At 35.4% G+C, this 15,409-nt stretch overlaps 3 protein-coding genes and 2 pseudogenes across 5 annotated transcripts; 4 read left to right on the top strand and 1 right to left on the bottom strand.

The window, feature by feature from the left end:
- Positions 1-2,010: 2,010 nt before the first annotated feature.
- Positions 2,011-8,849, top strand: LOC104767574 (uncharacterized). The gene is made up of 5 exons (XM_019240845.2): positions 2,011-2,035; positions 2,085-2,318; positions 4,942-5,291; positions 7,073-7,178; positions 8,308-8,849. The coding sequence occupies exons 1-5, from the start codon at positions 2,011-2,013 to the stop codon at positions 8,775-8,777; spliced, it is 1,185 nt and encodes a 394-aa protein (XP_019096390.2). The 3' UTR covers positions 8,778-8,849.
- Positions 6,156-7,075, top strand: LOC104765569 (pectinesterase inhibitor 2 pseudogene; annotated as a pseudogene). The gene has a single exon (XR_015591606.1). The product of XR_015591606.1 is annotated as a pectinesterase inhibitor 2 pseudogene (transcript).
- Positions 8,850-12,497: 3,648 nt separating the features above from the next.
- LOC104765567 (pectinesterase inhibitor 2 pseudogene) lies at positions 12,498-13,129 on the top strand (annotated as a pseudogene). Its single transcript, XR_015591663.1, has one exon. The product of XR_015591663.1 is annotated as a pectinesterase inhibitor 2 pseudogene (transcript).
- Positions 13,130-13,365: 236 nt separating this feature from the next.
- Positions 13,366-14,009, top strand: LOC104765565 (pectinesterase inhibitor-like). The gene has a single exon (XM_010489292.3). The coding sequence runs from the start codon at positions 13,372-13,374 to the stop codon at positions 13,918-13,920; it is 549 nt and encodes a 182-aa protein (XP_010487594.3). The 5' UTR covers positions 13,366-13,371; the 3' UTR covers positions 13,921-14,009.
- A 417-nt stretch (positions 14,010-14,426) lies between these two features.
- LOC104765566 (stress-response A/B barrel domain-containing protein HS1) lies at positions 14,427-15,209 on the bottom strand. The gene is made up of 2 exons (XM_010489293.3): positions 14,996-15,209; positions 14,427-14,777 (listed from the first exon to the last, which is right to left on the bottom strand). Exons 1-2 carry the CDS (start codon positions 15,139-15,141, stop codon positions 14,588-14,590), a joined length of 336 nt encoding a protein of 111 aa, XP_010487595.1. The 5' UTR covers positions 15,142-15,209; the 3' UTR covers positions 14,427-14,587.
- Between the last annotated feature and the right edge of the window lie 200 nt (positions 15,210-15,409).

The following is a 15,409-nucleotide window of genomic DNA, read 5'->3' as shown; positions in this document are numbered from 1 at the left end:
ACAAGCTCCACAAGCTTGTCGTGTGTTGTGCCTCCATCTATATGCACAACTATACACCCTCTATCGTCGGTGTTAAATACATATCTCTATTTTTTTACTCAATTACCGGAAACGACTAGTACCGGAACTGGATCCATGAAAGAAAATGAAGAACAAGGTGAAGAAGAAGTAGGAGAACAAGGTGAAGAAGAAGGTGAAGAAGAAGTAGAAGAACAAGGTGAAGAAGAAGGTAAAAACCATGTAAGAACAAGAGTCGAAGGAACGACGTTTCGTATTTCCGGAGAAGAAAGATGATGACATGGAATGCTGACATGGATGATGTGTCTGACGTGACAAGTCAGCCATCAAACAAATTATAACTCAGCCTAAATAAAACTCAGCCATCAAACAAATTATAACTCAGTCACAACATGAATAACATTACAGTAATTAAAAAGCAAAAAAATAGCAGCCAGATTTAGCCGCTTCATCAACTGAAAATATGTAACTCAGCCGTATCGTTTAATAAGTCAGCCGTAACTGAATAATATTCTAGTAATTAATCTTTTGCTACTAAGTCAGCCGTGAAATGGCCGAGTTGTACGATAAGTCAGCCTATCACGGCTGAGTTATAGTTTTTAACCATAACTCAGCTGTAACTACATCTCATAAGTCAACTGTTTTTCATAACTTAGCCACCCGGAAAAAATTAATTCAGCCGTGTCGTAGTGATAACTCAGTCAAAATTTTGACAACTCAACCATCGGGTGAAAACTCAGCCAGCCGTAACGCTTGGCTGAGTTATGCTCTAAGTCAGCCGTCTGTTCTTACTCAAATGTTTTTTCCATAATTCAGCCGCAACATACCTATAACTCAGCCGTCATTACCTCTGTAACGCGTTACAGCTGAGTTATTTAATACACGTCAGCGATTTCTGACGTGGCGTCTGACGTAGCAATGACATTTTTGTAATAACGTTTTTTCCGGTAACATAAAACAAGGGCACGATGGGTATTTTGAAAATACCCAAAATATTCTAGTAATAAATTTTTTTTTTGTAGATTCTGGTAATATTACCTAAAATGTATAACATCTAAGTAAATCTCCCAGAAATTAAAGTAATGTAAGAAGAATACTATGAGTATGTATTGAGGTTGTTACTGATTTATAGACTCAACATAATATGATCAAGAAGATGTGAACAAGACTGATGCATATACATGGACAGCTACAAACGAAAAGTCATGCACAAGTACATACAACAGATACAGTAAAAGTTGAACACATCTACAAACATAGAAGCAGTGAAGGAAGTCTGTACATGTGTAACTAGGTACATACACAGACGGAATGATTCTTCAGCCAGAGAATCAGAGAACACTAGCTCTACCAAGACAGCTCAATGTAAAGTCACATGGAATGAAGTGGCGTGATGAACCTTGGAGTCTTATTGAGAAGATCCAAGAAGTCAGAGCTCAACCAATCATGCTTTAAGATCATGAGAACAAGTCTTTCATAAGCAACAAAGTAAACCTGAAAACGCAACAGAGCAGAAGAAGGTATCAGCTCCATCATACAACATAGCAGAAATATGTTTAGCATTTGAGTAAACTTGAGGCAATATAGAGCAGAAAAAAAAACAGCATTGTGAAGAGGTTGTGTAGTGAAATAGAGCGGAAAAGCTTCAAGTTGCAGCAAACAGTAGAGCGGTTGTGTCAGAGAAGCATGCTTTTGTCAGGTGCGACAGGAACAAAAGCATGGGTCAAGTTGAAAAATTAATAGAGGACAAGATTTTACCCAAAAGACAAGAGGAAGAAGCTTGTGGAACCTAGGGTTTGTGGAGAACTCTAAGAGGTATAAAAGGAAGAGGTGGTAACAAGAAGAAAGTTACACACCTTGGACCTAAAAATGAGAGAAGCATACATATTTGTGTGTGGTGTTGTCCCACCAGCAAGATAGAGAATATGCTGGTGGTTTTTGTAGAGGTTCACACTCGTCCGAAAAGACAAAGAGTGGTAGTTCCTTTAGTTAATGTTGATTAGAGTGGTAGACACAAGTGTGTGATAGATACCATTGGCAAATGTGATTTTTGTGTTCTACTCTAGTGAATGATTCTGGACTTGGTCCCGGGGATATAGGTTATCCGATCTCCGTTAACAAATCTCTTGTGTTGTCTCTTCTCTTTTCTCTAATCTCTCTGTTAAGCGTCGCATATACATATCTGTTCTACAAGTTTGTATATGTAGCACGCATCTCATTACTTCATACTAAGAGTGCAATCAGCAGTCTCAATGATGCTAAGAAGAGCCTTGCGTCAGGGCCTCAGGGGATGGTCCAGGGTTGAACATTAAGGTATCAGCAGCTATTGAAGGACCTACAACATGTCAAGAAGACATGGCAAATTTCAAAGTTGACCCTTCTTCAGCTATAAAGAACAGTGGTGATATTCAGAACATTTGTGGGATTGATCTTTTCATCTCGAACATGATGTGAAAAAAGAGCTTGAATTCAATCTCCCTTCAAACTCGTTAGACGATTACATGCACTTTATACAACTAAAAAAACAAATTTTTGACACTGATATCTACACAGAATATTTAAGAACCTGGTTAGCATCTTATTTTGCATAGGTGATAGGCCTCACCTCTTATTTTTGCATGTCATCACATTTATTGTTAAAGCCATTAATTTGTTACCCAAAATATTCACTAATGTATTTAACTCATGATTCTATTTAAGGTTATAAAAAAACAATTAAAGGCAATATTTGTTTAAAAAATAAATTTGATTCTTCTTTCATCATTGTTTGCTTTTGTTTTTAATTTTTTGAATCATCATATAATTCATGAAATTATTAAAAGTCTAATTTTTTCTGCATATATTGTGACTCAAATTTTTAAAAAAGGACATATATTATTCTATTAATAATTCAGAGTCTTATTATATATAAAATCAAAATAAATCTAAATTCGAATGAGCCGGAACCTTCACTTAATAAGAATCCAAATTTAAAATTTATATATGATTAGTTTTGTTTGTAAAGTTGATTTTGTTTAATTATACCCTATATAGTAGAATTTAAAATTGATATATCTAAATTTAATAGAATTTCTAAAATAAAAATATTTAAACATATTAAAAGTTTAAAATAATACAGACGGTTATATTGCATGACGGTTTGTATGATGGAACGGGTTTGAATCGATATTACTATAAATGAAAGTATCATTAATCTAATACTTTAACAATGCCAATATAAGATATGTCGAATAAACTGGTTTAATTAGGATTAGTATATACAATCTTAAAAATTATTAAATAAACTCCAATAAAATCAGTAAATTTCAAAAATAAATCTAAATTTAAAAGTAAATAAATATAAATTAAACACATTTATTTTAAAATACAACTAAGAAACAAGTTATATAATTTTTAAAAATATAAATCATGATAATAAAACAATTTCTTATCACAAATAAGAATTATTTCGAATTTTAAAACTTAGATAAAATGACAATAAAAATTAAAATATAATATATAAAATTTTGTTCCGCGGTGTATCGCGGGTGATGATCTAGTCCACTATAGTAATGGTGGATTTTTTGAAGGAAAGATTAATATTCACCCAAATTAATTTCCTAATTAACCCTCAAAATACGTTCGTTCACACATTAATTTGGGTCAACAATAATTGACTAGAATAAACAGATTCCGGAAACATTTCATTAAACACACAAATAGGAGTTACACTTCTCACTTTTATCATCCAAAAAAACTATATAGTAAGCATAGGGGTGTCAAAATGCGTCAAGATTAATGAACTAACCCAATTCAACTCAACTCATGTAGTGAGTTGAAAATTTTGACTCTAATGAGTTGATGGGTTAAATAAGTCGATGATTAAATGAGTTCATGAGTCAAATGAGTTTAGTTATAATGGGTTTATGAGTTAATCACTAACCCATCAATTTCTTCATTATCATCATACTATCACCATCATCATACTATCATCATCATCATCATCATCATCATCATATCAACATATATATCATAGTCAACATCATCATACTATCATCATCATCATACTACCGTCATGTAACTATCATCATCATCAACATTGTCATACTATCATCATCATCATCATACCTTCATAATCATATTAACATCACCATCACCATATCAACATATATATCATAGTCAACAACATGATGTCATCATCATCATCTTATAATTTTCCCCAAAATCCTAAACCCGCAATTTTCCCGCCAAAATTTTGAACTTATAATTTTCCCGCCAAAAACGCAAATCCGCAATTTTCTCATCAAAACGCAAATCCGCAATTTTCCCGTCAAAATGTAAATCCGCAATTTTCCCGCCAAAACGCAAACCTGTCAATTTCCCGTAAAAAATGCAAAACTGCAATTTTCAAAAACGCAAACCTGTAAATTTTCCGTCAAAAATACAACCGCAATTTTCCCGCCAAAACGAAAACCCGTAAAATTTCTTGCAAAAAACCCATAAATTTCCCGTCAAAAACGAAAACCCGCAATTATCCCGCCAAAATGCAAATCTATAATTTTTTGTCAAAAACGTAAACCCGTAAATTTTCCGCCAAAAACGCAAACCGATAATTTTCCCGCCAAATGTAAACCCGTAAACTTTTTGTCAAAAACGCAAATCCGTAAATTTCCCACCAAAAACGCAAACCCGTAATTTTCTCGCCAAAATACACCAAGAAAGTTATGATGGTGATAATGATGATGATGGTGAAAATGATGATAAAAATTAATTATAATTATTTCTTATTAAATATAATTAATTTATATTATAGTTGGTTAACCCAATTATTCATTTAACTCATTTAACTAAATGAATTTATGGGTTGATCCAACCCAATTGTTAAATAATTTGAGTTAACTCATAAACTCATTTAACTTTTAACTCATTGGATAATGAGTTGAGTTGGGTTGGATCACTTCTGCATCACTTGGCTTACCGATGATCCAATGACGTTTAGCAGCGACGTGAACGGTCTTCTCACTTTGATCATCCAAAAGACGCTATTGTTTGGCTATAACAACAAACAAATGATGTCAGGCTTAGCAAGAACCACGACTGATCCGACGCTCAAGATCCCGTATGGGTCTTGCTTAACATATTATGACTTAGCCATTAAATCGATGGAGGACGCTTTAGATTTTACTATCTCTACCAAGTACTCGTTATCATCTCAGGAGGCTGCGAAAGCCTTTCTTACTATAACTACGTGCAGTGCCGGCTTAGGACATGTGAGGGATGTGCAAGGGCACAAGGTCCAAGGGTCCAAAAAAAAATTTACATGTAGTTTTTTTTTTTTTTTTTTGAAAAAAATAATATATATTTAGGGGGTTTTCAGAAAGTAGCATTGGGTCAGTGGGTCTAGATAATATTTGAGCTGGGCCTGACTACGTGTGAAGCTATTCTTGCAGGACGTAAAAATGTGACATATTCTGTTCCATTACGCAATATACGGTTTAAAAGAATGTGTAATATTGGTAGAGTTTTCTTTGACGTTTTGAGTTTCTGATTCTTTGTGTATCTTTCACCTGCATGACGGAAATGAATACATTCATAGTTAAATTACCGTGTCTTACTCAACTTTATCTCTTTGACCACATGGGTATGGGTCCATTGCTTACGGCTCATTTGCATATTTGGGGGGACCCTATCCGTGGGATACCCTCTCCCCAGAGAGATTAGTCTTGGACCCCTCCATAAATCTGGAGATTTACTCTCTGAATTAACAAAAAAAAAAATTATTGTGTCTTGCATATTCGCTAAAGCTGTCATATCTCGTTACTTCTGGTGTAAATTTGACAATCATATATACATATCCATGGAACCTTTAAAATTGTCCTATAATAAACCTTTTTAGCACCAAAAGATAAGAGAATTCGGGAAAGTAAAGTAAGAAGAATACTAATCAGATAACTATCTCGCTGCACTAATGCTAAGAATAGCAAAGTTTTTTCTCTCTTAGAATAGGGACTTGTGGTCTAACTAAGAATCAGAAACCCATTCCACGAGTTTCTATTATTAGTTCTAGTGGAAACAATGAATTGCAAGCATCTACAAATATGTATCATCAGACGTAGCAGGACAACCTACCAACGAGCATAAGAAAGAAAGAAGCAAAGATGGCAACATACCTGATGAACAGAGTTTTTGTGTCTTCTCTAATGTTTTTTGTAATTTTGATTGGTTCCTTGAACGCACAAGTGGCAGACATAAAAGCAATCTGCGGTAAAGCGAAAAACCAATCCTTCTGTTTCTAGCTACATGAAATCCAACCCGAAGACATCGGGTGCTGATCTTCCAACACTTGCAAAAATCACATTTGGTTCTGCACAAACAAGTGCATCAGAAGCTTTCAATAGAATCCAATCTCTAGCGAAGACAGCAACCAACCCAAGTTTCAAGAAAGCATACACCTCGTGCGTACAGCATTATAAGAGTGCAATCAGCAGTCTCAATGATGCTAAGAAGAGCCTTGCGTCAGGGGATAGTGCAGGGTTGAACATTAAGGTATCAGCAGCTATGGAAGGACCTACAACATGTCAAGAAGACATGGCAAATTTCAAAGTTGACCCTTCTTCAGCTATAAAGAACAGTGGTGATTTTCAAAATATATGTGGTATTGTTCTTGTCATCTCGAACATGATGTGAAAAAAGGGCTTGAATTCAATCTCCCTTCATACTCGTTAGACGATTACATCACACGATTTCATAAATTTTTAAGGATATAAAGAATTCCACATCCAAATTAATATCCTAATTAGCCCTCAAAATACGTTCGTTCACACATTAATTTGAGTCAACAATTGACTAGAAGAATAAACAGATTCCGGTCACATTTCATTAAACACACACATAGGAGTTACACTTGTCACTTTTGTCATCCAAAAAAAACACTATATATATTATTATTAGTAAGCAATAGCACTTCCCACATCTTAGTATAATGGGATTCTTCAAATCCAAGACAATGGATTTTCCTTGCGTCTCAATTCTCCAACATATCTAAATCTACTCATAGTTATTCTCCACATCCAAGACAATGGCTTTTCCTTGCGTTAAAAGAATCGTACTTTCAGTTCTCCCTCTTCTCCTTCTTTTATCAGTTAGTCCTGTATCTTCATCTTTGTCTCCGAGTGACAAAGTCACAAATGAATCACTCAACCAACTATGCTCAAAAGCTCTCAGGCCTGAGTCCCCATGCAAACCCAAATGAAGCATGAGACTTTTGAATAACGGGATCTCACCTACCTTTTAGAATCATAAACAGTATTATCCATCGGTCCATGATCTAAAATGGTGAGCACCTCCGGTCCGTTTCAAACCCCCGTACCCAAAAACCCTTCCGACGAGCTCATAGCCACCAAGTAGAAACCCAAAGCTGTGAATGGACTCATGAATCCCCTTACCCAACCAGCAACTCGGTTTCATCTCATGTAACACGGATGCAGCTTGGAACAAATATTCAAAGATAGCGGGCCTAGGCTGGATCTTCGACAAAGCCGGAGTTGGATCCCGACGATCGGGATCAGACATCATCACCCATAGTAGATCTCCGCTTCTAGCGGAAGCTGTTGCCATTCACCATGCCATGCTCGGCGCTTTGTCTCTTGGCTTCACCAAACTCTCAATCGCCTCTGATTCTAAAACTATCTGTGGGATTCTTTTCGATATCCTCTCTATTTCAACAAGGAAGTTGATGCGATAACTAAGCAATCCTTGGTAAACTATGTACCAGTTCCGGAATCCTTATTTCGACAAGGAAGCTGATGCGATATTTTTTTCACAGGTTCATTATCAATTGAATAATGGTGAATTGAATACCATTTTGATTAAGAAGAATTCATAGATATTTATGAATTCCACATCCAATAAATGTGGATTATTTTTAGGAAAGATATATTCTCCTCAAATTAATATTGTAATTTTTTTTTGACAGCTGTTAATTTTGTAATAATCCCCCTAAATACGTTAATTCACACATTATTTTGAGTCAACAATATTGATTTGGGATAAACAGATTTGGGTGATCACATTCCATTAAACACACAAACACCAAGATTAAGCTTGCCAAATGGGAGTCACACATTATTTTGATTCCAAGAATACTATATATGTATATTAGTAAGCAATAGCACTTCCCACATCTAAGCGCATACGCATAATTATTCTCCAAATCCAAGACCATGGCTTTTCCTCGCGTCTCAATTCTTCCTCTTCTCCTTCTTTTATTAATCACTCCTTTGTCTTCATCTTTTTCTCTGAGTGACACAATCACAAAAGACTTACTCTACCAACTCTGCTCACAACCAACAATTTTTAACCACTTCTGCATCATTTGGCTTACCAATGATCCAACAACGTTCACCCTCAACTTTTATGGTCTTCTCGGTTTGGTCATCCAAAAGACGCAATTGTATGGCTATAAGAACCTAGCGATGATGAAAAGCTTAGTAAGAACCACGACTGATCCGATGCTCAAGATACCGTATGGGTCGTGCGTAACATATTATGAGTCAGCCATTAAATCGATGGAGGAAGCTATAAAGTTTGCTATCTCGAAGAAGTACGAGTTAACATCTCATGCGGCTGGGAAAGCCTTTTCTAGTATAAATGCGTGTGAAGCTGAACTTGCAGGACGTAATACTGTGCCGTCTGATGTTCCATTACGTAATCTCCAGTTTAAAAGAATGTGTAACATTGTTAGAGTTTTCTCTGACGTTTTGACGGCAAAAAATTATTAAGCGAATAAATTCATAGTTAAATTACTGTGTCTTGCAACTTTGGTAAGACTTTCATATCTCGGTACTTCACTACTTCTGGTGTGAATTTTGTGACTAGCCATATCCATAGAACCTTTAAAATTGTCCTGCAAGAAACCCTTTTAGCACCATAAATAAGAGAATTCAGGAAAGTAAAGAAGAATACTAATTAGATAACTATCACGCTGCACTAATGCTAAGAATAGCAAAGTTATATTGACTATCTATCCTTTTAAAACATCAATGTTATCAACGAAACCAAAATGGACATGTCATAAAATCTGATAACAATGCATCTAACACTCATTTACTTCGTCGCTAACCAATCTTTTATGGATAAGATGATTTCATTTTGTTGATGCAAAAAATGTTGTTTAAACTATGAACTTTTAAATTAACATCATTGAAACCATAAACTTTCTCGAAAACCATTTAAAACGTCAAGTAATGTTGACTATCATTTTAAAACACCAAATGTCGTTAGTTGCTTCGTTAGCAAATTTTACGATATGTCTATTTGGCTTCGTCAACAACATTTGATATTAGAGTATCTCCAACAATCCTCTTCATTTTAAGGGGAATACACCTTCAAAATAAAGGTTTGAAGATCACTTACTCCAATAATACATCCTCAAATTAATTTTTAAAAGTTTTTATATTACATTATAGTCCACAATATTGCTAATAATTAGTTATAATGATAGAACTTTCATATATAATATAAAACATACAATTAAAGAAAATATATATCAAACAAAATTAATAAATACAAAACCTTATATGATAACACAAACTAATATATAATTTTTTAAGAAAACATAAAATAAAATTACATGATATAAAATTACTCAATGTATTTTTTCCATAATGCTCACATATATGATTAATTGGTGTGTCTTAAAAAAATTATGATTAATGTTATTGTTGTAAAAAAAATTGTTTTTAAATGGTATAACTTTCATATATCAATAATTTCAATTTTAATTTAGTGTGTTTGAATTTATATAGATATCTTTCAAACAATTGAATTTAATAGAATGATTTGTAAGATATATAAATTATAAGGACTAAGATGAAATATGTGAAAGATTTTGAGGGTCTCAATAGTGCATCCTCAAATTTGAGGGTTCACTATATGACCCCTTAAAATTTGAGGTTTTAAGATATTGTTGGAATTTAAAATCCTTCAAAATTTGAGAGTTTGAGGGATTGTTGGAGATGCTCTTAAGATCACGGTTTAAAAGACATTTTTTTTTTTCAAATTCTATGAGAATTTTTGTTTGTTTGTTTCAAAGATGGAAATGAACTTACAACCTAGATACTTTTTGACTGGTTCATTATTATCAATTGAAAAATGGTGGATTGAATACCATTTTGAGTTTAGTTGAAGAAGAATTTCATAGATTTATAAGGATATCTTAAATTTCATATTCAATAAGGGTGGATTTTCTAGGGAAAGATTATTAATGTCTTCCCAAATTAATTTGAGGCAACAGTTGACTAGAATAAACATATTTGGTTCACAATTCATTAGCCTTACACACCAAAGATAAAGCTTGCAATATATATAGGAGCTACAGTTTTACCACATTTGCCATCCAAAAAAGCTAAGCAATATGCACTTCGAACATATATCCACATCCAAGAAAATGTCTTCTCCTAGCCTCGAAAGAAACGTACTTTCAGTTCTTCCTCTTCTTCTTCTTTTATCAATCACTCCTTTGTCTTCATCTTTTTCTCCGAGTGACAAAGTCACAAAAGAATTACTTAACGAACTCTGCTCACAACCGACAATAGAAACCAAAAAACGTTGACCCTCGACTTGAACGGTCTTCTCGATTGGTCATGCGAAGGTCGTATTATTTGGGCTATAATAACCTAATGATGATGAAAGGCTTAGCAAGAACCACAACTGATTCGAAGCTCAAGAACTCGTATGGGTCTTGTATAACATGTTATGAGTCAGCCGTTAAATGGAACGCGGAAGCTATAGGGTTTGTTAGCTCTAAGAACTACATGTTAACATCTCGGTCGGCTGCAAAATCCCTTGTTATTATAGCTGTGTGTGAAGCTGTTCTTACTGGACGTAAAAATGTTCCCTCTTATGTTCCAGAACGCAATATAGTGTATAACAGAATGTGTAACATTGGTAGAGTTTTCTCTGACGTTTTGAGGTCCTGATTCTTTGTGTATCTTTCACCTCCAAGATGGAAATGAATAAATTCATAGTTAAATTATTATGTCTCGTTACTTCTGGTGTAAATTTGTGATAATCATATACTCATATTCATAGAACCTTTGAAATTGTCCTACAATAAACCTTTATTAGCACCAAAAATAAGAGAACTCGGGAAAGTAAAGTAAAGTAAGAACAATACTATGAAGATGTATTAAGGTTGTTACTGATTTATAGACTCAACAGAATATGATCAATAAGTTGTGAAGAAGACTGATGCATATACATGGACAGCTACAAACGAAAAGTCATGCACAAGTACATACAACAGATACAGTGAAATTTAAACACATCTACAAACATAGAAGCAGTGAACAAGTCTGTTCATGTGTAACCATGTACAGACACAGACGCAGTGATTCTTCAGCCAGAGAATCAGAGAACAGAAACTCTGCCAAGATAGCTCAATGTGAAGTCACATGGAATGAAGTGGCGTGCTGAACCTTGGAGTCTTATTGAGAAGATCCAAGAAGTGAAAGCTCAACCAGTCATGCTTTAAGATCATGAGAACAAGTCTTTCATAAGCAGCTGAGTAAAACTGAAAACGCAACAGAGCAGAAGAAGGTATCAGCTCCATCATACAACATAGCAGAAATATGTTTAGCATTTGAGTAAACTTGAAGCAATACATATCAGAAAACAAAGCAGCATCGTGAAGAGGTTGTGTAGTGCAACAGAGCGGAAAAGCTTCAAACTGCAGCAAACAGTGGAGCGGCTGTGTGAGAGAACCATGCTTTTGTCAGGTGCGACAGGAACAAAAGGGCATGGGTCAAGTTGAAATAGAGAACAAGCTTTTACCCAAAAGACAAGAGAAAGAAGCTTGTGGCACCTAGGATTTGTGGAGAACTCTAAGAGGTATAAAAGGAAGAGGTGGTAACAAGAAGAAGATTACGCACCTTGGACCTAAAATTGAGAGAAGCATACATAGTTGTGTGTGGTGTTGTCCCACCAGCAAGATAGAGAATATGTTGATGGTTTTTGTAGAGATTCACACTCGTCGGAAAAGACAAAGAGTGGTGGTTCCTTTAGTTAATGTAGATTAGAGTGGAGTGGTAGACACAACTGTTAGATACCATTGGCAAATGTGATTTTTGTGTTCTAACTCTAGTGAATGATCCTGGACTTGGTCCCTGGGATGTAGGTTATCCGAAACCCGGGACTTGGTCCCTGGTAGACACAACTGTTAGATACCATTGGCAAATCTCTTGTGTCGTCTCTTCTCTATGCTCTCATCTCTCTGTTAAGCGTCGCACATCATCTCATTACTTCATACTAATCAGATAAGTATCTATGCACTAATGCTAACATTGCTAAGAATAGCAAAGTTTTTCTCTCTCTTAGATTAGGACTTGTGGTCTAACTAAGAATCAGAAACCCATTCCACGAGTTTCTATTATTAGTTCTAGTGGAAACAATCGATCGCAAGCATCTACAAATATGTATCATCAAACGTAGCAAGTCCATCTACCAACGAGCATAAGAAAGAAAGAAGCAAAGATGGCAACATACCTGATGAACAGAGTTTTTGTGTCTTCTCTGATGTTTTTTGTAATTATGATTGGTTCCTTGAACGCACAAGTGGCAGACATAAAAGCAATCTGCGGTAAAGCGAAAAACCAATCCTTCTGTTCTAGCTACATGAAATCCAACCCGAAGACATCAGGTGCTGATCTTCCAACACTTGCAAAAATCACATTTGGTTCTGCACAAACAAGTGCATCAGAAGCTTTCAATAGAATCCCATCTCTAGCCAAGACAGCAACCAACCCAACTTTCAAGAAAGCATACACCTCGTGCGTACAGCATTATAAGAGTGCAATCAGCAGTCTCAATGATGCTAAGAAGAGCCTGGCGTCAGGGGATGGTGCAGGGTTGAACATTAAGGTATCAGCAGCTATGGAAGGACCTACAACATGCCAAGAAGACATGGCAAATTTCAAAGTTGACCCTTCAGCTATAAAGAACAGTGGTGATTTTCAAAATATATGTGGTATTGATCTTGTCATCTCGAACATGATGTGAAAAAAGGGCTTGAATTCAATCTCCCTTCATACTCGTTAGAGGATACATCACACTATTTCATAAATTTTTAAGGATATTAAAGAATTCCACATCCAAATTAATATCCTAATTAGCCCTCAACATACGTTCGTTCACACATTAATTTGAGTCAACAACTGACTAGAAGAATAAACAGATTCCGGTCACATTTCATTAAACACACACATAGGAGTTACACTTGTCACTTCTGTCATCCAAAAAAAAACTATATATATTATCATTAGTAAGCAATAGCACTTCCCACATCTAAGTATAATGGGATTCTCCAAATCCAAGAGAATGGCTTTTCCTTGCGTCTCAATTCTTCCTCTTCTCCTTCTTTTATTAATCACTCCTTTCTCTTCATCTTTGTCTACGAGTGAAAGAGTCACATTTCAATTACTCAACCAACTCTGCTCAACACCGACAATTCGCAAGCACTTCTGCATCACTTGGCTTACCGATGATCCAATGACGTTCCGCAGCGACGTGAACGGTCTTCTCAGTTTGGTCTTTCAAAAGACGCTATCGTTTGGCTATAAGAACCAACGAATGATGTTAGGCTTAGCAAGAACCACGAGTGATCCGACGCTCAAGATACCCTATAATTCTTGCTTAAATTATTATGACTTGGCCACTAAATCGATCGACGAAGCTATAGAGTTTTCTATCTCCAAGGAGTATGAATTAGCATCTCAGGTGGCTGCGAGAGCATTTCTTAGTGTAACTTCGTGTGAAGCTATTCTTGAAGGACGTAAAAATGTGCCGTCTTATGTTCCATTACGCAATATGCGGTTTAAAAGAATGTTACACATTGGTAGAGTTTTCTCTGACGTTTTGAGGTCCTGATTCTTTGTGTATCTGTCACCTGCAAGACGGGAATGAATAAATTCATTAGTTAAATTACCGTGTCTTGCATCTTCGCTAAGACTGTCATACTCATATTACTTCTGGTGTAAATTTGTAACAATCATATATTCATAAGTTGTCCTACAATAAACCTTTTTGGCACCAAAGATGAGAGAATTCGGGAAAGTATAGTAAGAAGAATACTAATCAGATAACTATATCGCTGCACTAATGCTAAGAATAGCAAAGTTTTTTTCTCTCTTAGATTAGGACTTGTGGTCTATCTAAGAATCAGAAACCCATTCTAAGAGTTTCCAACACTTGCAATGATCACGTTTGGTTCTGCACAAACAAATGCATCAGAAGCTTTCAATAGGATTCAATCTCCTTCATACTCTTTATACAATACATCATGCAAGAACCTGGTTTCTTCGCATCTTGTTTTTACATAGGGAAATTAAGAGACAACAACTAGTATTAGACATATATAGCAAAGAAGAGAAAAATATCTGAAACCAAACTCTCTTCATTATCCAGTAAAACTCAAGATCGTGTTACACATCAAGTCAACAACATAGGAAAAGATGAGAACAATGAAGGCAAACCAAAAGGATTATACTTTATTGAACAAGATCACAAGATGAGAGAATTGGCTGCAGCAACATAATTAGAGAGACACAGAGGTAGGTTTGTAGTCTATAACCAAAACTTTATCCAAGCTGCCTAGGAACATTGTGGCGAATTCAACGTGAACGGGATGAGCAACGTACTCTGCTACAGCTTCTTTGCTCTCAAATGTGGATTCAAAAATGTGAGTGTAACCTTGGTGGAGATTCTCAATGCTCACATCTTCTCCCCTAAAATTTATACATATCATCTCCTCAGGTTTAATTTATTACAGAGCCACCAAAGTAATCAGTTAAAAAGACAAGAGAGCAAATTTCTAGCAAATTTGGATCTCGATTCCTAAACCCTAAAAGAAGCAAATTCAGATCTTAATAGTTCGATCAGGAGATGGTGAATATGATTACGATGTATCAAAACAAAACACACAGAGAAGGATCGCAGAACAAACCAGTGGAAAGCTTTCATAGGTTCGATGAGATTGACGAGGTTGGCGTAACCTTTGATGAGTTCTTCTATTTTCTCAGGGCTTACCCCATCTTTGAATTTAGCAAGCAGTACGTGCTTCACAGTTCCCTCCTTATTAGCTTCCTCCATTTCTGTCTCTGATAATTTTCCACTCCTCTCTCAACTGTGGGGGAGTTTGACTATAATCTATAAATGGACGGTCAAGATCTTTTACAACGTGCAAGGTGCAAATACAGACGTTCGTCGCATTGTTTTTGGTTAAGCTGACATGACACATCTCAATAAAACAAAACATCACCAGATAGATACAAACATTACCAGAATCTTGATAGCTAGCTGCTTTTGAACCTTTTGGTAGCTTTTTAACTCTGTTTGAAACAGTTAAATTACTTGTTTA

The sequence above is a fragment of the Camelina sativa genome, chromosome 19 (genome assembly GCF_030686135.1).
Source record: "Camelina sativa cultivar CO46 ecotype springtype chromosome 19, ASM3068613v1".
Classification (NCBI taxonomy): Eukaryota; Viridiplantae; Streptophyta; class Magnoliopsida; order Brassicales; family Brassicaceae; genus Camelina; species Camelina sativa.
This window is presented reverse-complemented; position numbering and strand designations above follow the sequence as displayed.